Source organism: Corvus cornix, chromosome 1A (genome assembly GCF_000738735.6).
Source record: "Corvus cornix cornix isolate S_Up_H32 chromosome 1A, ASM73873v5, whole genome shotgun sequence".
NCBI classification, from domain to species: domain Eukaryota; kingdom Metazoa; phylum Chordata; class Aves; order Passeriformes; family Corvidae; genus Corvus; species Corvus cornix.
This window is the reverse complement of record NC_047057.1, coordinates 39865046-39888728: the sequence shown is the minus strand read 5'-3', so window position 1 is coordinate 39888728 and position 23683 is coordinate 39865046. Positions and strand designations below refer to the sequence as shown.

The 23683-nt window shown below is 37.0% G+C and overlaps 1 protein-coding gene across 1 annotated transcript in view; it reads right to left on the bottom strand.

Moving 5' to 3' along the window:
• Positions 1-15613: 15613 nt before the first annotated feature.
• METTL25 (methyltransferase like 25) overlaps positions 15614-23683 on the bottom strand; it is a 51999-nt gene continuing 43929 nt past the window's right edge. Inside the window, 2 exon segments of the mRNA XM_020584704.2 lie at positions 15614-21574; positions 23147-23218. Of these exon segments, the coding sequence (XP_020440293.2) occupies positions 21476-21574; positions 23147-23218 (171 nt within the window). The 3' untranslated portion in view covers positions 15614-21475.

The window sequence follows — 23683 nt, the reverse complement described above, 5'->3', positions numbered from 1 at the left end:
GGTAGATGGCTTGGTAGTAGAAAGTACCTTAGAACATCAATAAATTATAAATTTTATAAATAAATTATAAATAACTGATGAATGGAATTTTGTCGGCTACTAAATTTAACTTCTGTTAAATTTAAATGAAATTTAACTGTGTGTATAGGCAAGGTTTGAGAGACAACAGTGATTTACCAAATATTGGTCACAACTCTGTAGAGCAGTGAGTCCCCTCCATTTTATTCAAGTCAATGTAAGTCAAGACTATTTAGCTCTTTGCAGAACTGAATGATAAGATCATTGATTATTCTATGAGGAAAGAAAATTAACTGTTCTATAAAAACCATATAGGAGTTTTCAAGAGGACTTGCATCTTCACTATAACTTTGATTAGGACATGTTCCTGAAAAAAACTCTCTTTATTTACTGTCAAAGAAATCAAAACACCCCATTCCTAAATCCAAATCAAGGGTGAGGAACAGAAACTCTTCTAGCCATTGCTACTGAGCACTATAAAATTGCAGATCAAAAGATTATGGCCATTCTGACATCCTCATTTAAAAAAAAATACAAAAGAAACTATGGAGCAGCTATGGAACATAGTTGATAAGTGAGACAAAAAATCTCTTTGCAAGGCACCTTTATGTATATGAAAGAACTAGAGCAGAGTCTATTTCTTTTTTAGATGAAGACTGAACAACTAGAATTGTCCAAGCTTTCCTCTTGCAAAAGACACGTGTCATATAATTAGTCTTTTGTATTTGTATGAAATTCTACACCAGTCGGGGAGTATCAAGTCCAGTCTCAAAAAGCCAATTATAAGCTTATGATTAATTAAGCTAAACAGTAATGTGTATATTCAGGGTAGGAAGAAGTAAAAGAGGGGGAAAAAAAGAGGAATAATGCAACAAAATTGCATGGGGGGAATACAGTATAGGCAGCAATTTTCTAGTCTGACATTTTGCAGCAGAAGTTAGCAAATTTCCAATGCAAGCATAAGAATGCAATGTAGGCATAAAAGCTCAGTTCCTTTGTTCAAAATCCTCCCAGCTGATTTGACACTTTTTCTCTTATTAATTTAATTAGAAAAGAATAAAAATTAACTACCAATAGCAATTAAGTAGTTTAGCATCCTAATCAACTTCTGCTTTATCTGACAGAATCATATTTTTCTTTGTTTGAGAATAATGTTTCATTCCAGGATATAAAAGAAGAAGCAACTGACAAAAAAATAGCAAGGTTGAAACTGTATTAGGAAAGATTGCAAAATATTTGTTATTTTACATTGAGCAAAAGCATGGAAAATTCCCAGCAAATGAAACCCATGTATTATGCACACTGAAAGGAGTGTATCCTAACTTAACGCTTCTTAGTCATTGCATGTTTCAAACCATACCTGGACCCAATTTAGTAGAATTTCTGAAAGACAATTTCTGAATGCAACTTATTCCTAAGATTTCATGTAGACTGCATATTTCTAGGGTGGTTAAATTATAAAATGTCTCAGTGTTACCCATTACTTTGAGAAACAGTTCTAGGAGGAATGTGATACATTTCCATTTTAAAGGCTCAGGAGTCTTTTTGGGTATTACTTTGAAGAAAGGACAGTCCTTACCCTCACAGCCAGACTCTGAGACTCTCTTCTGGTGTTAAGCCGAAAAGTCTTCTTTTGGAAGAAAGTCAAAAGTGCAATTGATAAATCAGATAATTTCATGATATAAGCAGGATCTCAGCAGAAATGTTATTGCCCGTCATCTCTGCTGAGTAAAAAGTCTGTTTTTATCTCCTTACACAGACATAGTAAGTAGATTCTCAGTCCCACAAACGTTTCTCATAGAAGATTAGCTGAGACTGCTGTAAACTAGAAAAAAGTAGTGAATACATTCAGAATTTATTTTTAAACTTCCTCTTGCTTCTTTCCCTTTCCCTTCTGTAACATTTCTATCTGCATGAAAGTCTTCCACCATCTTTTGAAAGCTATTCTTCGACTTTGTCTTTCCAGAAGTGCTTATATCACATGCTAATTGGCTTAATTAACTACAAGTCATAGCTCCAACAAAAGCATTTCCTATCTAGTCAATGTGACCATTAAAAAGTGATTTGCATTACATTTGGAGCAGCAGACGCTTAGCTTGTGAAAGGGGCTAACGAAGCATGTGTTCTGGGCACACAAATCAGGTGCTAGAGGTATAGAAAGCAGTAGACAATTCCTTTGCAGAAGCAATTTAAAAGACTTTAACTAGTGGTTTTCCAATAAAAACTGACATTTTTTTTTGCAATGATAAAATAATTAAGAGAAACTAAGAACATCATCTCAAGCAATTTGACAATTATAAGAAAAAGCAGTCTTTTTTTGTAGTCATTCACGTAAGTGATTCCACATGTACCAGGTCAGAAAGTTATTCTCTAAATTATAGTTTGAAAATAGAATTTGGAAGGGAAAGTGCAATGATCAAGTGCTGCTAATGACCTGCAGAGACAAATCTGCATAAACACAGGGCTGTGCCCTTACAATCAGTAACAATGTGGCACTGCAGGCACCAGAAAAGGACACCGTTGCAGGTGAAATTTAGGTCACATGTAAGTGCCAATGTACCAAAATATAATCCTGTGAATCTCTGTGCAGCTGCTAACAGACCGTGGATTTGCTTAAACTCTTATTTTCATCACAGACTTTCCATTGGTATCTGTAGCTCCTATTCTTGGCATGTGCACATGTATTTCTTGTTGGCAGGGCTGAGCAGGGCTGTCTGCACCTGGTGCTGGGTCTAATTTAGGATTAGAGGGATGGAATTGGGAGCCCCTGCCGAAGGCTGTTGCACTGGTCTGGGAGGCATTCTCAGAGCACATCTAAAATGCCTGCACTCCACATAGCACACAGGTGAAGCAAGCAATCCCTTCGGAATATGGGCAGGAGAAACAAGTGTTTAATTGTCTCCCTTTTCCCTTCTATTTTGCTACAGTTGTGATCTCTGCAGCTCCAGAGATGTGAGGAAGGCTAGACTGAACCCCCACCACTTGCTGTGCTCTGGCCACTCACATTATAAATGGAGAATGCTACATCTTCTTCATCTTAGCTTTTGGCTGACTTTGGAGTTAGGCCTGCTTTGGGGGCTGAGCCGCAGAGGTCCCTTCCAGCCTAAGTTATCATGTGATTATAACACCTACTACTCACATTCAAAAGCCAGCAGTAGTCCTTGCTAATTTTCTGCAAGAAAAACTGTAGACCTTTCTTTGGAAATTCCACAATGAATAAGGGGGTAAGTATAAATAAAGAATAAGAGACTCAGGAAAGTAAATCCTGTCTATGGAGTTTCTCACACTGGTGAGATACAGATGGTTTACAGATGCTTGATTCTGCCATCCCTTAACTTTAGTAGTACCTTTACATCCCTTTACTTAGTAGTACCCAGATCTCCTGGGTGCCTGAAATTTCAGTCCCTAAAATTCAGATACCAACAGGATTGCCTCTGGGGAAAGGGAACTTCAAGTCCAGCCACTCGGATACCAGCTAAAACGCATTTCAGTTCCTCAATGAGATCCTTTATTCAGCAAGTTGTTTTCTGGTTTTGCACTGGAGAAGCCTGTCAGAGAGCTCTTTTCACTCCTGCACCATTTCGAGCTCAGCAGCAAGCTATAAACCAAGTCCTCATGCCCACAGATTATGGCTCTGGTTACAAAAGTGCTTCTTGAAGTTTTAATTCCTTACCATTCTTTTTATCCAGCCGAATGTAAACTGAAAACCAATAACTGAAAATCATGTAAATGCAGCAAAAAATTTCAAAATATTGTCCCATCTATCTGTAAGATACCAGCAGAGCACAACTAGACTAGAGAATGTCTGTACTCATAGGCAGAAACTAGAGGACCCAGGTTCAAGATAAACTCCTAATGAAGCAGCCCTGGAGAGGTTCTGGGTTGTGTCAGTTGTCCTGGTTTTGGATGCTGTTCGGAGTGCCAGGGCGCAGTGTGGGGGCCGGGGCTCCTGAGTGCAGCAGGGCAGGGCCTGGCACCAGGCCCCATCCCGCCATCCCAGACAGGGACAGCCTATCCAGGGGCACTGGGCCCTCCCTGGGGATGGGGCTGAGGCTGAGCCATGGGCCTGTGGGTGGGAGTGTGTGGGGAGCTGGGGAGTGGAGCTGGGGAGCGATGCTCCTGCAGAGCTGCTGGGGCGTAGGCTCATGGCTCAGGGGGCTCACAAGGCTTCGTCGCAGGCCATGGGCAGGGTGGGGGCAGTGCTGGGAAGGGGATCAGGATCCTGCGGACTGTGGTGCCATCAGGACCCTGAGACAGGGCCATGGAACATTCCAAATACAAAAGGATGGAGGAGGGCAATTTTTTTAAGAGAAGGAAGTAGACATATGGCTAGAAGCTCTGCAAAACTTCTCCCCAGGCCTGAGCTCTTCCTTTTCACTAGAATGGACAATAAACAGATACAAATAAATACAATAAAATGTAGTTTGAGATATCGTGGAAATGTCCCATGACAACAGCTGTTGGCCATTATAAGTTTCTGCTCTCATGCATATGAACGATCTTAAGTATCTATGGGCAATCCAGAAGATTTTTCCCTCAGGCTCATGACACCATAGGCCTGGGTCTTTATGTTTTTCTAACTCATTCCTCAGATGTGCCTCTTGCAGAGCCACCTCAAACACCACAGTTTTAAGCTCTGACTCTTGGGTGGGGGGGCAAAGGGGCACCCCCTGGCTGTGGCTGAGTGGGCATAGGCTCCTCCTCTGATCCCCATGGACTCCTCCTCCAATCTACACATGCCTCTGCCAATTATAGGAGACTGACACTACCATGAAAGGGGCTGGCTGCCTGTGGGCTACCATGTTCATCCCTTGCTTCTGTTCCTTGTGCTCAAAATAAATTGTGAGGTTTTAGATCTATATCTTTGGTAATGACTGGCACAACACAAAGCTTCTGGTCTTCCTCACATGCTTATTTCTGCCAGCTAAGAGATCTTGTGTGGATCCCTAACAGTAAGCAGAACTTTGCTGGAAGTGTGAACTGTCAGGTCTGTCAGACCTGGCAGGTACTCCTTTGGGAAATACGTTATCTTATCTACTGGAAAGCATCCTTAAATTCTTCCTCAGTATTTTGTTTTTTCTAACAAAGATTCTTCTCAAAAAGATAATTTACAAAAATGAACACCTTTTTTTGTTTTGTTTTCAGAAACTGTGAAGTTTCCAAGTTATTTTTATCCACATATTTTCTTCCATCCTTAATAGGTGAAAGATCACTCCTATTTAACTCTGAACTCTGGCTTTCCTTTCAGTGATAATATTGTGGCTTCTGGCTGCACACAGGCTTGTGCACCTGTGTCCAACTCAAAATGAATAAATGTTTAATTTGTTTTGGACTGGTGGTTAATTCATTTTCTGATGCAATGACATCCGAAAGTTCCTGTTTCTTCATCCTCTCCTGGCACCAGTCAACTCTTAAAACATGGTGTAATTACTTACAGTGTCTGCATTCTCTTCTGAAGGCCAGGCATTGTGTTGTTTATTGCAATGCACGGAACTGTTTCATGTACGCTGCTGTTCATCTCCATGTGCTTTATTTCTTCCTTATTGCAATAGTTCATCTTTTGCATCTTCTGGGTCAAAATTGCCTCCACTTCTTCAAAGTAAAAATCCAAGTAAATGTTTAAAGATTTGAAACTGGATCCCCTATTAATTAGTGTCTTGTTTCAGATCTCCAAAGTGATTTGCTATACAGAAACTTAGCCTCCAAAATGTGAGGTGTTTCAACCTTCTGAAAGGTGGAAAGTCTTGTATCCTCTCTTTCCATTCTGTGATTAAGAACACCTCACTCCCATTTCATGTAACATGGAGCAGAGCATTCCTCGACTTCTGTGAGTTTGATTGTGCCTTTTCTGTCTGTCCTGGAATTTGTGAGGACAGTCAAGTTCTGGTCGATGCACTCCACATTTCTTTGAGATTAAGATTTCACGTATTTTTAAGTAATTCTATTTATTCTTCAAGCTAGGTTTTAAATTTTTTTTTTTTTTTTTTTTTTTTTTTTAGTTTCCTTTCTGGCATCCTGCGTCCTTTAGGAAACATAAGTATCAAACTGCTTGACAAACGTCTGCTTTAGGTTGTAATCTCCCAGTCATTAACACTGGATTGATGCATTTCCAGATCACCCAGTAATAAACTTTTGATCCAGATCAGGTGTAGTCATACAAACACTGTTTCGTAAAATTAGGAGCACACAACGGGGTGTTAATGCTGCCTTTACACTGTGTGATTTTTGATCTGACACCATAGACTCTAAACCTGACTCCAGTGTGCAGTCAGAGCATGACCTCAGTGCCTGAGTTGTAAGCTGGCAGCACACGCAGAAAGTGAGACTCAGCAGAGTACAATGCATTCCCTGCAGCTTTTGCAAAGGTTTGGGATATCTGTAGCTCCTTACTAGTTTAGGAACTTATACAAAGGAACCTCAGTCAAAGCTGAAGATATGTAACAGTGTATTTTTCTTGATACTCAATGATAAAGGACTTCTTGATATTTAAGAAAAAATTTAATTTTTTTTTTCATTTTCTAATAAGTTTGTCATTATTCTGTAAATTTTTTCCCTGCCTACATATTTCAGAGTCCAGAATTGCATCATCACAATATATTGCTTTGGGTCTGAATGCAAATCTAAATATATATTTGATGAATGTCAGTGTATGTTTAAATTGATTTTCAAATTCAAGTATTAAAGTGCTCCCTACATACTACTGATTTTTTTATTCCTGTGAGATATGCCTTTAACTTTTATTGTAGTTTTAGCTATGAAGTCACTGTTTTAGACAGGGAGAAAGTTGCAGGTTAACCAAAGAATATTTTACTTCAGAAGCCCCATCATAAAAACGTGAATGTAATTGTCCTAAAAGTGAGCAAGATGACATGTAGAAGGAGAGCACCTATTTCCACTTTGTCTCTTCTACAGAACACAGTTTATTACATTTGTCTTCATTCTCTCATTCGCAAAATAGGTGTGGAAATGTAATATTCTTAGGGTCAAATCTAGGAAGAAGCACTTATGAACACACTCTTTATGTCACTATGACTGCCAGTACTAACCTTATTTCATAATTCATAAAAGGCTTCAGTGGTTGACTAGAGCACTGGGAAGATTTGAAGCCTGACATTGTGTAAATTGCTGTTTCTAGCTTTGATAAGGAAAGTAAAACATTTGGAAGATGATACACTGGGATAAAGACATAAAGATATGGGTCTGGAAGGGCTCTCTAAGGATCATGTAGCCCTTTTGATTCTAGTGAGTAGAGGTCACCTATGAGTTAGATTGTATATCAAGCTTCCCCAGAGTTGAGTTGGCTCTGTGCCGACCGAACACCTTCTGTGTCATCATTTTTACATAAAAACATCCTAATGCAGTGAAGCCTGAGTGCCCTCAGATGCATAAGCAATGGATTCAGTGAGAGATGAGGATGCAGATGAGTGGAAGTGAAGTGGCAAGCAGGATACAGACACAATGCTAAACTGGGAAGGCTGAAGACAGCATTCATCCCATATTAATGCTCCTCTTCCTGCCAGCTTTGTGCTCATTACTGTGTGCACTGAAAGGCTGTATGCTGCGAGTTACTGTGAACAGGGCTGGAAGACAACCTCACAAAAGATGGGATGGGAGGTGTGGAACCCTGTGCCTTTGGGGCCAGTCACATATAGAGACATAGCAGGCCTGGGGTGGTAGCAGAGAAAAACTGATTATCTGTGACAGTCAGTGATTTACTGCACACATTGGTATAAAAATCATTCTTTCCATCCCTTGTTACATGGCCCTGTAGCATCTCTCTTCCTTACTCTCAGAGGAGAGCTCTGCAGATTTTCTCTGAACCTTCACAGGTATTCTGCCTGTGTTTGGAGGAAAAAAAATATGTGGATTTTGGAGAGGAAACATTCAGTTGTGAGCTAAATCCATGTGCAAATACCAAAATTTATATTCTGTGGGGACCTAAATGGATTTCTGAAGTCTGCAAGCTTAGAAGACTGGAAAATTGCCAGAAGCCTGGCAAGGTGACATCGTCATCTTTCTGCAATTACTGTGGTATAACATAACCTAAGTTTTCTTGAAGGGAAAACAATCCATACGGAGTTTGTACAATAAGCCTCTGTCAAGCGCTTCCATTTTCAGGAATCTACAGTGTAGGCAGTGCTTTGAACTGGAGTAAGTCAAAGGTTAACAGAGGGGCTTATGGAACCTGAAACCATAGATGAACAAATTCCAGTCGACAAAGAGTAACCTATAGTTCAACACTTTGCATTCACAGTTTTCTTTTCCAGTACGACTTTTAAAGTCCAGGTAGGACTTAAAAAATATATAAGCATAGGACACGTTTATGTGTACATAGACACAAAAGTGAAATCTGAAAGAAAGGAAACCTAGCAGACGAGGTTTAAGCTTATTTTCTTGGCAAATGCAAGGATTTTACTTTTAAGATAACTATAACATTCCTTAGTTAATGTGAGGTGATGGCTTTAAAAGTTCATGCCTTGAAGTCTTGATACTGAAACTTAAAATTTAGTTTATATGGTGAAAAAGATATTGTGCAAATTGGTTGATTTTTTACTTTTTTTTCTGCTTATTGCTACAATAAAAGGAATATTTGTATTAATAAAAAAATCTGTAATTTAACTTCCTGGGAAAAAAAATGTGTGAGAACTAGTCTGGGTTGTTGATATTTGTTTGTAATAAAAAATGTACTGGTGTCCTTGCTATATGCCATAAAAATGGTACAAAGATCAAGAAAATTCCTTATTTTTTCACTGAGTAGAGGATGTTTTGATTATATAGGTCACACAGAGAAGAACTGTCCTCATCAATCAACTTTTTCCTTTTTCATAAGCTATACAAGAAATCCTGGACTGGTAGGAATACAGGTAGAAATGCTGATTATTTGGCTGGTGACTAACTGTCATGCTAATAAAGGAAAATCTAAAAATATTTCCAGAAAACTCTACTAAATTCTTCAAGAAGAGCATGCACAGAACTTCTACTACTATAGAAGAACAACACAGAATGAACATCTTTCATAAGGATTAAAAATCTCCTTTCAGTAGCTGCATAACTGGAGGAAGGACATGAACTGAGGAATGTAACCAATTATCTCTGTTTCCCAAAAAAATGATAAAAATCCTTTTAACTGGTCAAAACTTGTATTCTTCATGCATCCTTAGTAGAAGTGGTTATAAAATATTGCCACAAACATCCTTGTCTACAACTTGATAGCATGCAACACTTCATATATAACCTTCAGAATGTAAAGGTGACTTTCCTGGTACATGGAAGTTGCTTGTGAACTCCAACCCTTTCTTCCTCTTGCCAGTATTTTTGGCATTGAAGTATAACCCTAAGAAATCACATTTGGCAGTTTTCCCTGAAATGCTTGGAGTCAAGTGGCTACAAGAGAATCTCTTCAATTTAACAAGTATTATCCCACTCAAACAGTGATGGAGGTGAACCATGAAGTTAAGAAAGCAGGAAATGCATTAAAGTAAACAAATAAATAAATAATACTTCTTGTTCTCACCATTAATAATACTGACTTCTGAATGCCTGATAGATGGCATAAAGCAGTCTTTGCTCAGATCTGAGCAGAAACTGCTCCTCCTTAATTATTTCACACTGTTAGTGCAGGAGAGCAATACAAAAGGACTCACTCATGCACAATAAATACAAAAAAGCATGCTCAGACAGTGGATTTATCACAGGAGTGATTAGGAAAAGAAGCAGGCAGAAAATACATTCTAAGAAAAGCCAACAAGGATTTTCGACACTGCTTCTTCCCTGAGCAATACAGCATTAAAACAGGCTTGCATAAGGGAATGGGGAACGGGAAATGGGAAGAAAAAAGCTCCTGGGGTTACTATGTAATGTTTAGATTTGTATTAATCTGACATACCAGATTGAAATTGGGATGATGTTCCTTGCATGGCAGTATTACCTCATCTCATATTCAATACAGAGCAGTGAGAATATTTACTAAAATACAAAAAGGTAAGGTGACTTTCTTGCCCGGAACTGAAGAAATGAAACTGAAAATGAAAATAGAAACAAGATAAAACTTAATGGAAACATAATTATGGCTTTGTCTAATTTGCAACTTTCATCAGATCCTGACATATTTGTAAAAACTGTGAAACACAGATGTAGACACAGTAAAATCAATTACAGAAATTCATCACTCTGTGCCATTCAAAGCACAATGCTGCAAGGTGTGTATTTATACACCATGACAGTGCACACATGATAATTTTTTGTAAATCAAATAGTTATATTCAAACGTATTTGAGTCAAACATGTAACCTCACATCTTTAATGCTCACCAAGTTGGCTTTGCGTATTCCCATTAGAGATAATTATTTATAAAACTTCATGTCTGTTGAGCATACAATGTGTAAAAATAGATACACTAACTGGAAACAATTCTAATTTATATTCTGCTCAATTATTTTGGTTTACATTTGCTATGTTGCAAATGGTCAACATATTTTTTTTCATTAATTAATTCAATCAGTCTTGCTTTTGTTTTGTGTTTTAGCTATACAAAGTCTAAAAAGTTTCCATTGTTGCTGTTGTTGGGTTTCCAAAACATCCTGTGGTATGTCCGATTCACTACATATTTGGCTGTATTTTGTGCACTTTCTTTCGATGTTCAGTTTCAATGTTCATGCAATGTTCTTTCTGGCATCAAATGTCTGAATTTCCTTCCTAGGCTCTCTGGTATTGGTTCACAGCATACTTAATTTGATCACGATATAAACATAAATATTACATGTGTATATTACACATACCATATTAATCTTGAAGGAAAGTCTGGGGCAAATATGTTTCCAAAATGTTTACTTTCTTTAACTACATAATTTATTTTAAAAACATATTTCTTTGGCTTTTTTTGTGCCTATTTGGTGTACATGTTCCATAACTGTTTTTGTAAATGCTGTTCATTAAGTGAGTAGTTACAACTGCTAATTTTGATCAGATGCTCTTATAGTTGCAGGAAATACAGTTCATAATTCATATACCATCATTAATCCCCAATTCAGTTTGCCACTGTTGCAGTTCTAGCTTATGACCCTCTAAGATATCTCCCACTTATCTGTACTACAATGCAGTTCCTCTGTAGTACAGTGCAATGACCTAGACTGGACTAAAGCAGTGAGCCTAAGCAGATGAACCAATGTCTGCACAAACATATCTTGCTTTACTGCAAAAATTATCCAGTCAGAAAACAAAGCAGTGGAAAATAATCATTACATACCATTTGTGAACCATCTGCAGGCCAACAGTTATTCCCTGAAGAAATTATTGTATCCTTCAAGACAACAAGTACGAGAGATAAATAGGATCTGCTAGTACAATTCGTATCAGGGAGCAACCACAGCAAACAATGAGACAGAATCAGGTAGGAATCTGCATTTTAGCTCTTCAAATAGGGTTTAAATTAAATATAAGTAGATAATGTATTTTATACCTAGGATCAGAATTCACATAAACCAAGTGAAAAGTTAATCAGTCTGTTGCAATGTTTTCCTGTTCCTCTAAGTAGGAAACAGACACTCAGTGAAAAATATTCTTTTGACAAGGAAAGGTGACATTCAGTTCAAAAAATGAGAATACGTTGTAGTATTCTTCTGATAGGGTTTACTGAAGTATCCTTGTTTGGTATGGGAAGTCATTTATTACCTGTCTGCTTTTTAGGGCAACTTACCAACAAATTGTAGAGGTAAAAACCCCTGGCATTTTAAGCCAACAAACAAATACACAATTTTTCAGAAACTGAGTGTAAACACTTCTAAGGTCACTTTCAACAGAAGATACATTGATTAGACACAAAAAAAAAAAAAAAGAAAAAATTTTAAAATACTAGTAAGTCTGTAGCTAGCTTTCATAACAAACATTAGGGATTTCAGGTTTTCATTGTTACATAAAACTGCCTGTCTAGAATAATTTGCTTAAGTTTTTGGGAAAGCAGAGCACTGGAATTCACGCTGCTCAGCACCTCACTGTTTTGTTTTCGAAAGCCACACAAACGGCGTCTATTGACTGCGTATATCAGCATTAGAACTTTGTAAGTTCAAAACTTCGTAATGGGCACAGACCTGTTCAGCATCTACAAAACAAAATTCAGATTTCTTCTCTATATGAAATCTTATTTAAATTATTCCAAAATATATGTTACACACTTTTACTTCAACTGGAAAATAGTACTTCTCTCCAACACGCCATTATTCCTCAAGTGAAGACAAAACCCAAAAAGAACAGGTGAAAAGTCCATGGAAAGTCAAGATAAAAATTACATTTATAGTACAAAAAGATAGCTGCCCTGAGGAGATGTTTCAAGAGTGAAGGTCAGTTTTTGAAAAGCACTTTGAAGAGCATTTTGTTGTTAGGAGGGTTGTCAGAATGCAAATGCAGTGATAATGCACGTAGTGTATGTGCTCTTCTACCAGCAAAGGGGGATGTTTATGATTTATCACACATAAAAATACTCACCTGTCTGAACAGAAACTGTTTTGTTGTTTTTTTTTTTTTTTCTTTTAAATAATGTTCTCTAGGCAACCTGGGAATGATAAGATGTATTGCAATGTTCAATGGCAAGCCTGTGATTTCACTGTTCAAGGGAAGCACTCCAGTTCAATAAAAGATGCTCAGAACAAACTGGAACAGCATGCCCCACCATACTGCAAAGCACAGTGTCACTTCTAGAAGAGAAAGCAAATCCTGCACCAGTTTCCTGTAGAAAAGAACAGTTTTCCTGTAGAAAAGGCCACACCATTCCATTAATAAGGCTACTCTCTGTGAGGAGTGGACATAACAGGTAGAAATCGGGCTGACTTCCACAAAGGGAATTATCCTGCCTTTGGTGGTAGCATGTCCCAGGCACCAATTACATGGAAGAGATATGCAGGAGCAATGCTTGACCCTCAAGCACTGTGTGAGCTGTTCACTGCTACCCTTAGAGAGTATCAAAACCTCAGCCCAAAGCGCTTGAAGCCTTAACACAAGGAGTGGGTGGGAGAACAGGAGTAATAAAAAGTTTTTACTTCTTCCTTGTTTATCCTGTCTTAAAAACTCAGACAATGCTCAGAGCATGCATGTGCTCCTCCCCTGGGCTATACAGGAGTAGAACCATATCAAGGCAGCACTGCACCACAGTCAACTGGTGATGCTGCAGAGCATAGAATTAATTTGGGGTAATCCCAGACTAACAGGTTTATGTGGCCTCTGGGACACAAGATAATAATATAGCAGTTTTACATGGTGTAAAGTGATCTATCTTTTCTTTCCTGAGATGGAGAATCAAAATACAAAAATACAAGCTGGTCTCAAACCTTAAATGACTAAAAAGCAGTGAATTAAGTTGACATTAACTTCTGATGACAAACTGATAAAGAAACTAAGTGCTTACTGTGAACTGTAATCTTCTCTTGCATGTATTTGGATTTGTTTTGGCAGCTTTTTTATGGAGAAACACAACATTACTTACCATATCATACACTTCTATTTCATTCAACAGAACTGTAAAACACTAATGCATAAAGACATGAATGTTCCTAGATTTGCTCTTCCAAAATCTTAGGTGCAGTTCGCCAAAGAAAAGTAAATTAGCAACATATGAGGCTGCTATATTTCAAGAAAGTAGATCTGAATGAGTAATTGTGATACCTTTTACACTTTATTATGTTGTTGCTAAATCATAACAAACCAGATTTTTATTAAGTTATCCCCACTGACAACCTGAATTATTTTAAATCTCCACTGAGATCCTACCTCCAGTTACATAATTTTCAAGTCCTGTTGTAGAATATTTTCAATAAAATAATCTTTAAAAATGTTTTCTGTAGAAATCCATTCTTAAAATACATACTAAATGGAATTATAAGAATTAATCAAACTTTTTGTCTGACTATCAACATTTATAGGTTCTATTGAATTAATGGGCTGTGCAGAAAGTTATTAATTGACATTCCTTTCTTTAACACATGGCTCATGAATAAGGGATGTGCTGCCTGCAAAGTGCTGGTAGAAGTGGCTAACTGGGGAAACACACCACTTAAATAAATTCAATTTTTTGTTTCACAATGTTTTATAAAATTTCTGCACAGAAGAAAGACAGAAAGGGAAATACAGGTGAAAACGAAAAGTGAATACAAAGTGAAATCTTGCTGTGAAAATATTCTGTTGAAGTACTGTGACAAGTGTTTCTTTTTTTAAGAATTACAGCTAAATCTTATGTTCCTTATTCATAAAATCAGTTATAATGGTGTTCATGAGAATTATACCATTGGATTCAGTCTAAGTACAGGCTGTGACACTTCAGTAGTTCTTAGGAACAAAAAGTGCCATTTAACTCTGTTACTGTAGTCAGTGCCCTCATTGTTAAGGACTAGTGAGAGAAGAGAAAATCCTGACGGTTTTGATGCATTCAAACATATTATCTGAAATAAAAGAACAAAAAGCCATTTAAATCTTCTCTTACTATATGTCAGGAAGATTTCAATGATGAACCAGCATTCACAATCATTTCTATACTGTTCAACTTCAGTATGTATGGATAAAGGAAGCGTACATGATCTCTTCACCTTCAGAAATGTAAATTTGGAACTGTCCTTGTACAAAAGATATTTGATCATCCACACTTTGTCTTCAGCAGATGCTTTTGTAACCAAGCCTGCTCCCATGGAAATCAACAGAAATTAGCCAGTGACTCAAAAGACAATTCAGGTCTTCGCTACATTGTTGGACAGACATCTTTTACTTAAATCAAGAACTTGTCTAGGGGTAATCTTAATGATATGCATTTTTACTATGTGACTCTCTACCAGTATTCATATTCTCAAATTAAAACTAAAATTTCTATGAAATGAAGGGTTTCCATTTTTTAATTAGCTAATAATAGTCTGTCAATAAACACTGGAGAGCTTAAAATTGATAAAACTTGTTTTATATGCTGCTCATTGAATATTTTGTGAGTTGTGTTCTTTGAATTGATGTCCATGCCTCAGAGTATAAAAAGCTTAGCAAATGGCACATTTATTCAAGCAATGTACAGCTCTTTTTGCACTTTTTAACATCTGTGCGTCCTCTTGATGACTTTAGCCTTTCTAAGACTAACAAGTATATTTAGGATTTATAGTTGAGAAACAGCGTGGTTGCTTCTGCTGTCAGCCTTTATTCATTACTCTAATAATAGGAGGTGTAATAAACAACATAGATTTACAACTATATATTTTAATTATTGTTTCTGAAGGTTTGTATAATTGGGAGAGGTGATCACTGCTCCTTTCTCCTTTGGAATTTTCTCCTTCAGTGCCAGACACTACTGAGTTATTCAGTAAGCAGACAGCTTTGCTCTTTTCATCAGTGAGTCATGAAAGAGTTGACAGTGTGTTAAGGCCATCTCAGCTTCAGTCTAACAATTTGATTTGTTGGCTCAGTAGATTTACTGCATCTTGATTTTCCTGATAAATTCCATCCGAAACCCAATACCAGCTACCCTGACAACATCTTTATCTACATGAATAAGTTATACTGGTACAGATGCAAAGAGAAAGAGACTTACATAAATCTGAGAATTTTGTAATGAAAACTCAAAGAGTTTCACAGGTTTCACATGCAGAATTTTTTAATCCACAGATAAACTGTACCTAAATTTAGAAGTAATATTTTGCTTTTGGACCGTCTTTGTTAATCTTAAACAAAGATATTAAACAATTGTATCTTGTTAGCATGTGTTAGCTCCACGAAGAAATCGAAAGTCCTTGCTTATTACACATAACCACTGTGACTGTAATTGCAAAAACTGAAAAGAGATAATTTAATAATCAACTATTACACAAAAAGCCCACAAAACCAAGCATAGACTTGGATTATAGAACAGGTACAAAATAAATGTTGTGTAGAAAACAGCTTGATTTCCTGGGGTGAACAGTATTTCAGATGGTTGCCCTAAAAAGACATTGTCACTTTTGCAGCTAGTTCCTAAATTGTAAGGCAAGTTTAAAATGTGACTCTCCTCTTTACTTACTGAAAGTTTCAGCTTTCCTGTATTCCAATTAAATAACATAATTACATTTCTTCTTACAGTTTATAAAGAACAACAATACATTTTATAGTAACTGCAAATCTCTGAGATATTTTCTCCATGTAATCCTGTCTATGTGTTTTGCATTTGTGAATTATCCAATTCTGGCCAACAGTGCACCTCATGATGTAACCTGACATACACTGTGCTTTCCTACCCAAGAACTCACACAGTACCATTTCAATTTCTTTTAACATTTAATTGGTAATCTATAAACCATTTTCTCACGTACTTCAAATGCACATTTCTGAGAAAATTATAGTGTATAATAGGATTCCACTTGGATAAAACAACTTAAACTTACTATAAAATCCATAAATAAACCTAGGAGTAGCTACCACTCCCAGCAATTAGTTGAAGTAATTTACTGTTTGGACAAGTATATTATGAGAAAGGTCCACCTATAGAATATAAATCACAGGATGTTGTAGACCTATTGATGATAGTCAGTAGTGACTGAAGTAAGTAACAGACTGAACTGACTGAAGAAATCTGTTAAAAGGATTTCAATAATGGTATCAGGAGAAATCTTTGAATGTTGGGCATACCCATTCTGAGGGTTCTGTTGCCTTTTAGCATAAAGCAGAGAGTAGAATGTCATTCTCTTGCTGATTTCATGAACGGCATCACTGTCAATGTGAGACAAGTGCCTATTTCTTTCCAGTTTGATACAGACATTGCAGACAGCCTTGAAGAGAATGTAGGTTTATACTGGGAAGATTGGTGTACAACAGCATGGTTTAACAGTTTGAGGCCAATTTTCATTGTTTTGGTGGGTTTCCTTAGATGTCTGAGTTTAATGATAATGTGCTCTGGAATTCCTGTGAAGAAAATGCCTCAGAGCTCTTGAACTGAAAGACTCGTGAAGAGAAGATCTTGTGCACGGTAATTTTTAATTGCCTATGCTTCTCAGGATGTCTGGTGCTTACTAATCTTTCTGATCACCAGGAATTAATTTAAGGGAGAAAGCAACAAGAAGAACTGTGGTGTAGCTTCTCTGAGGCATCCATCTCAGAAGGATTTTACTCTTTATCTCAGAGCACACTGAAATACAACATTGACAGAGATAACAAGCAGGGATAAGCAAATTCAAAGAAACCAACTTATTCAGCAGTTGCCTGGAGATACAGAATATAAACCCACCAATCTGAGTTGGTTATTTCAGATGGTGAGAGAACTGCAGCTGGATTCCCAGAGAATCAGGCCATGCTCCCATCTGGCAGGATTTTGGAACCCAAAATTTGAATGGACTTCAGAAACTGAGGGAGCTAAAGTCACAGTTCTAAGGGTCAGGTGTTTAAGTGTCTGGAAAACTATACCTCAGTTCTGATTTAGTTATGAATACTGAAAATCCTTCATGGCCCACAGCCCAGCATGAATTCCCCTTTTTTCAGTGCACTAGACTATACATCAACAAGAAGGAGAACAGGTATGAGTGAGAATGATAAGACACATGGGATAAAGAGATTTAAAGATGCTAACAGAGGTTGGTATTTGGTTACTTCCCCGAGAAAGGGAAGTCTGAAGTGCCACACTAAGTTGGCTAGTTCACACATGGCTGCCACCATGCCACTTTGCCTGCTCCAGGGGAAGGGAAGCAGGGAAAATTTTCTTCGTGCTGGTCCTATTCTACCACTTGCCCTTAGTACCAGTGATCTCTGACAATATAATGACACACTTAGGATAGTTTTTAGAAAAAAGGAAATATAAGCCAATAAGTACTCCAGTCATCAAAAAGACATACAGCTGCCACAAAGCCAAATACATTTAGCATGCTTCCCCTGTGCAGATTTTATGCCATCACGGGACATAGAGTCTCAAGATTTTAACTGCATCAAGGCATAGCAAAAGCATGTTAACTCTGAGCAGATATTAAGCACTTTAACAGTAATGAATAATGTCAATGAAGAAGATAATTTACCATAAAATATACCTAATATTCAATCAGAAAAAACCCTTGAAACTAAAATCCCAGAAACTAAAACAGCACCGATTTTTTTTGTGGTGTGGTAAGTCACAAAATCAGACCTAGAAACACAGAATCATAGAATGGTGTGGGTTGGAAAGGACCTTAAAGATCATCTAGTTCCAACCCTCCTGCCATGGACAGGGACACTCTGTACTAGACTAGGTCTTAGAGCCCTATCCAACCTGGGCTTCAACACTCCCTGGGATGAGAAGTCCACAACCTCTCTGGCAACCTGTTCCAGTGCCTCACTATCTTTTCCTAACATCTAATCTAAACCTACCCTCCTTCAGCTTGACCATTCCCCCCTTGTCTTCTCCCCAGGACTCATCTCAATCCATTCCCTGCCCAGCCTGTGCTTGTGCTTGGGATTGCCCCAAAACAGGCACAGGACCATGCACTTGGCCTTGTTCAACTTCATGAAGTTCTTATGGGCCCATCTCTCAAGCCTGTCAAGATCCCTCTGGATGGCATCCCTTCCCTCCAGCACATTGACCACACCACACAGCTTGGTGTCATCTGCAAACTTGCTGAGGGTGCACTCAATCCCACTGCCCATGTCTCCAACAAAGACGTTCAACAGCACCAGCCCCAACACCAGCCCCTGAGGAACCCCACTCAACCTGCAGAATCAAAGTTTGTCACAAAAGCAGGCTTGGAGATTTTAGGGCTACAATGATCTCTTGAATATTAAGGTTGCACACATACCCTGCATATACTCTTATTCCTCCATCGAAGAAAAGGTTTCAACCCTAAGAAAGATAAATAAAACACTCTGAATCTGTTAGAGAATGCATAGCTGTGCCACAAACAGAATCAGGCAAACACCTGATGGAAAGTAGGTTCCTTAGGGAGCACAACAAGATAGATAGTGGTCTGTCACACTGAAAGAAAATGGAGATTCTTTCCTATCAAAAGACTTCATCATATTTAGGATACAGTTTACTTTATGGGAGAACTTCTGGCAATAACCACGAAGAAAAGTGGTTTTATTCATCTTGATTACTGTCGGGGATTTTTCCATTGTGTAAACAATAACTCATAGGCATTCAGGCATCCAAAGCTTTGAAACAGCTTTGAGAGCAGACAGCAACTGACTTTGCTTGAATCCAAACTCATCTTATAAACCTCTTGATAGTTATTATTCTAAGAAGCACATCGCCTCTGTTTTTGCCTGCAGAGACTACAAAGTGCATGAAAAGTACTGAAAGAGCCTGAGAAGTTGCTGGGGGAGGGAATGCAAATTTATTCAAACCTTTTTAAAACACCAGACAAGCATTTGTGCTAATCCTAGAGATGTGCTTGCTTTTCTAAACTGTTGCAAATGTTCTCCTAAGATAGTAATAAAAATTTAACTTTGAATTTATCTAGCATTACACACATATCACATAAAATTAACACTAGTCTGTATACCCTTTGCAATTTCAACTGTGTTCAGATTAAATGAGACGGGGCTTGCTCAAATGAGTATTTTTGGGTACTTTTAAGCCCTTATTTTCAGTGGGAAATTGTGCTTTCTTTGTTTAAACATCATATATGCCTAGTTTTTAGAATTTGGTCTGAAAAAGCAGAAGAACCAATTCATAACAAAAAAAAGGCAATTTCTTCCCCCAGTACATTTTTTCAACAGCACATAAGACAGGGATGACTCTAACACTTCACTAACAATTAGTCATCATGTCTTAGCAGAACATAATGTAATAAAACCTATTTTCCTAGGATTTTTGTTCACCTTTTTTCTTTTTAATGTCATGTACTTTAGATTGCCTTTTTGTATCAGGTATTATTGGTTTTTTCCTTCCAGATGCTTAGAGGTTAGGAAAGGATTTTCTTTCTTTTGATTCCTCTCCTGGGAAAAGAATTCAGCAGCTTGTTAGTTTCCTCAGTACCGTCTGTATAAAAAAAGGTGGCATATATGGAAGGCCTCATTTTTCTCTTAGCTCTACTGCTCCACACCTGCAGCTTCTGTTAATTTCCTTGGGCACTGAAGATGTTCAGCAGCTCTAAGGATTGAATATATTCAGACCAAACAAATATCAGAAGCTCATAATGGAACCATGGAGCTAATAAGGACTGGAGTTCTAAAACAGATAGCAGCGACCTTTGACAGACATAAAACCAAAATATTTCTTCCAAGTGAATACATCAAGAAAGATGTGACTTGTTAGAAAAGTACCTTATGTCTCTTTTCTTGAGTGGCCATGTTCACAAGCTCTCATTATATTTTGCAAGCTGCAACAGAGTAAGATCCATTCCTACTCATGTCTCAGTCTCACTCAGTATAAATTACTGCTATTCTACAGTTAATATAAAAATATTTTTTGTTATTCTCATCTTCCATGTGTGTTCTCCTCTTTTCTTCTTTCTCCCCCTTTTCTATTTCTTTAATACTGTAATTTATTTGTTGTCCTTTTTTCTGGGCACTAGGAGTTAATTATATTTTACATATGCTGAAAAATTCTAATAAAAGCACTAGGACTTAGAAAAGAAACTTTTCTCTTTTTTTTAATTGATGGAAAATCTGCAAGCTTAATTAGGCAACCCATTGAGATAAATGCATCAACAAATAAATTTCTCACTCATGAATGCAGCACAGCTAACAAGAAACTGCCTAGGAAGTTTCAATTCATTTGGGTACCCAAGTATTTACACCCAACAGAGTTGAGCCAGATAAGGGCTTTCCAGTACAACCCAAGGATTACAGAGTGAACCCCAGCAGGGCAGCTGATTCTTAAGCACTGGGAAATCTCCCACTGGATTAAAGCACACATTTTTTCTTTCACAGTGACAGGCAAACAAGTGCATGCCAAGAAAATGCCTGAAGGAAGAAGGGGTTAATATAAAACTGTCCTTTGCAGGTAGTCGCTACTTAGGCTTTTCTACACTGCTCTATAAATAAGCTGGTCCTGATGACCTAAGAAGAGGAAGTACAAAGATCCTATTTAGTTTGTGAGCCTCTTGTCTACAGTGCAGGTTATTTTTCTGTTTATACTCTGCACCATGTGAATCCAGAAAAGAAGAAAGATGAGCCTAGTCTGAGACTGCTGATACCAGGCACTGGTAAAAATTGAGAATGTTATCTTGAGATTAGAAGTATCAAGAGAAAGGATATTGATACACAAGCATAATACCTTAAAAAGAAGAAACATAATGTTATTTTAAATAATAATCATATAGTATGGGCTGTAACATTTATAATAAAGTCAGATGTTCAACATTGTTTAGTAACTGACATAAGGAAGAAATCATATTTATAAAGGAGATATGTATTTCTGAAGATTCAAAAAAGCATTGCACTTTTTTCTTTTGCATCTGAAAAGCAAACATTGTACTTGAGGAATCAATTAAAAATAACAATAAAAGGGAGGAAACAGCAGTATCAGTTCAGAATTTCCAATCTCTCTGCAATTTGCTTCCACTTAAGAACATGACTGGTTCTTCAGAGCAATAACTGCATAGCATCTGGGGGACTTCACAGGATCAAATAACTTCACAAGTCCAGACCAGGCAATGTTTTCCTGAAAATGATATATAATTAAAGTGCATAAAAATGTGTTTGACTTATAAGCTAAGATATGCTAATAGGTCCACATTTCTAAATAAAAAATTGAAACTAAAAATAATTATCCTAGTGCAAAGCAGGAAAACCACTTATAAGAAAATCAGGGAAAGTTTGCTGTGAAAAAAAGGACACCCATAACAGGATGTATTTTAAAGTCATTAAATTATTTCTGGTGCTAATAAATGATAGCTTCCGACCCCCTTCACCAATAAAGCTTTGCTTTTTGGTTGAACTAGAGCAAAGAAATTAAGGATCATGTCATACTCATTTTATATTGCACATTCTACTACTGAAGCTAATTAACTGACTTTTCGAATGAATCAGGCCAGCTGGATCTGGTCATCACGTTGCATTTGGCTTTTATAATTCCTATTTTTCTTCCTAAACACATTTTGCAGATCAATCAGTACAAGATTAAATTCATGCATATATTACATTTAGAAAAGGTGAAGCAGTATTACATACAGCAAGTTTGATCTCCCATCTTGGAAATCATACAGATCTCTATGCAATTTTTAACTGGTTGGCATTTGGGAAAATACATCATTATTTAAATATTTCAAATTGCCTCTCTGTAAAAATACCAGTTAAAACAAAAGCATACGTTTACTACAACTCAGTTGTTCCAAGTGCACCGTGACAAAGAATAAAGTGAGTTTTCACTTATGATAAAATGGAGCTGTTAAAATGAAAGGTTTATGGTGGAAAAACACAGCTATTCACATGAATTGAGTTTGAACTTTATTTTAACATTTTATTTTGACCATGGCCCAGAGCAGAAGCTGGAAGATGCTACCACTTCCTCCTAGCAAATTATTATTTGTGTGAAAGATGTTTACTCGTTCAGAAAAAGTATTACCACTGCTTTCGAGCTAACCAGGCCAAGCTCAAAATTAGTGTTAGAAGAAGCAGTGTAACGGAAGTCTTCATGGAGTAAATGTAGTAGCATTTGCTTATTATATCCCAGATCTATACTTGTAAAATATTTATCCAGGCTGTATGTTAGTCAAATATACCTCAGCTGACCCATACACTTGGAAAAAGTGCACCCTCTCTCATCATTGATCTTAATTAAGAAACAGTAAAAGAAAATCATAAACGTTTTGGATCTAATTCAAAATTTATTGAATTATATGTTCCAAAGCACATTCATGGGAAGTTTGAGTATTAACAGCACAATGTTTGTTTAGCATTTCCAAATTTTTTTTTAATTATTAAATATCTCATTATGTTGTATAAAATGAGATTTGTTGCACATTTGATTAATTTATTTTTTATTGTCTATTGACTAGTAATTACCGTACAATTAAAAGAGCATAAACTTTACTGTTGCTGCTTTGCTGAAAACAAAAACATCTGTTGGGCATATGTTTATACTAAATGGAATGAATGCTTATACTTTTGCAAATATGATGAGAATAATAATTCTGCAACAGAGACTTTTTGTCTGCACAGTAATAAATTGACTGAAATAGCTTCATTTCAGTGATGTAACCTTTAGGTATTATAAAAGAGAATGCAAAAATACCTGCTCCTTGAGGTAGCAAAGACGATCCAGAAGTATCAAAACTTCTATGCAAGGAGCCAGAACAACCTTCAACTGAAAGAAAGATTAGATACTATAATCCTTTTGGGAAAGACAGGCAATACACTTCCAAATGGCTACATTTCCTCAAAACAATTCCACGAAGGTCAATCATTTTTTAGGGGTTTTGTTGTACAAATGTCACCTTGCTAATTTTCCCTATGGGATGGACATCTTCAAAGCCGGTTATATTAAAGATCAAAAATACACGGAATGCCATAAAGTCAGGGAACAATGTTATTTGGTTGGTTTTCAGACACTGTCCAACAAGAAAATAATATTAAATGTAGCAGACCAATTTTAAAGAGGGAAATAATGAATTTTAATAAAAAGAGTTTTTTATGAAATAACTGCATGGAGACCAGTCTAGGTTTAAAAGGAGACTGACATTCCATTTTCCAGTGCAATAGTCCCTCTTGAAAAAGAATCTTCCATGTGTTCACTTTATTACTTTACTTACACCTAATATAGTTTTGGAAT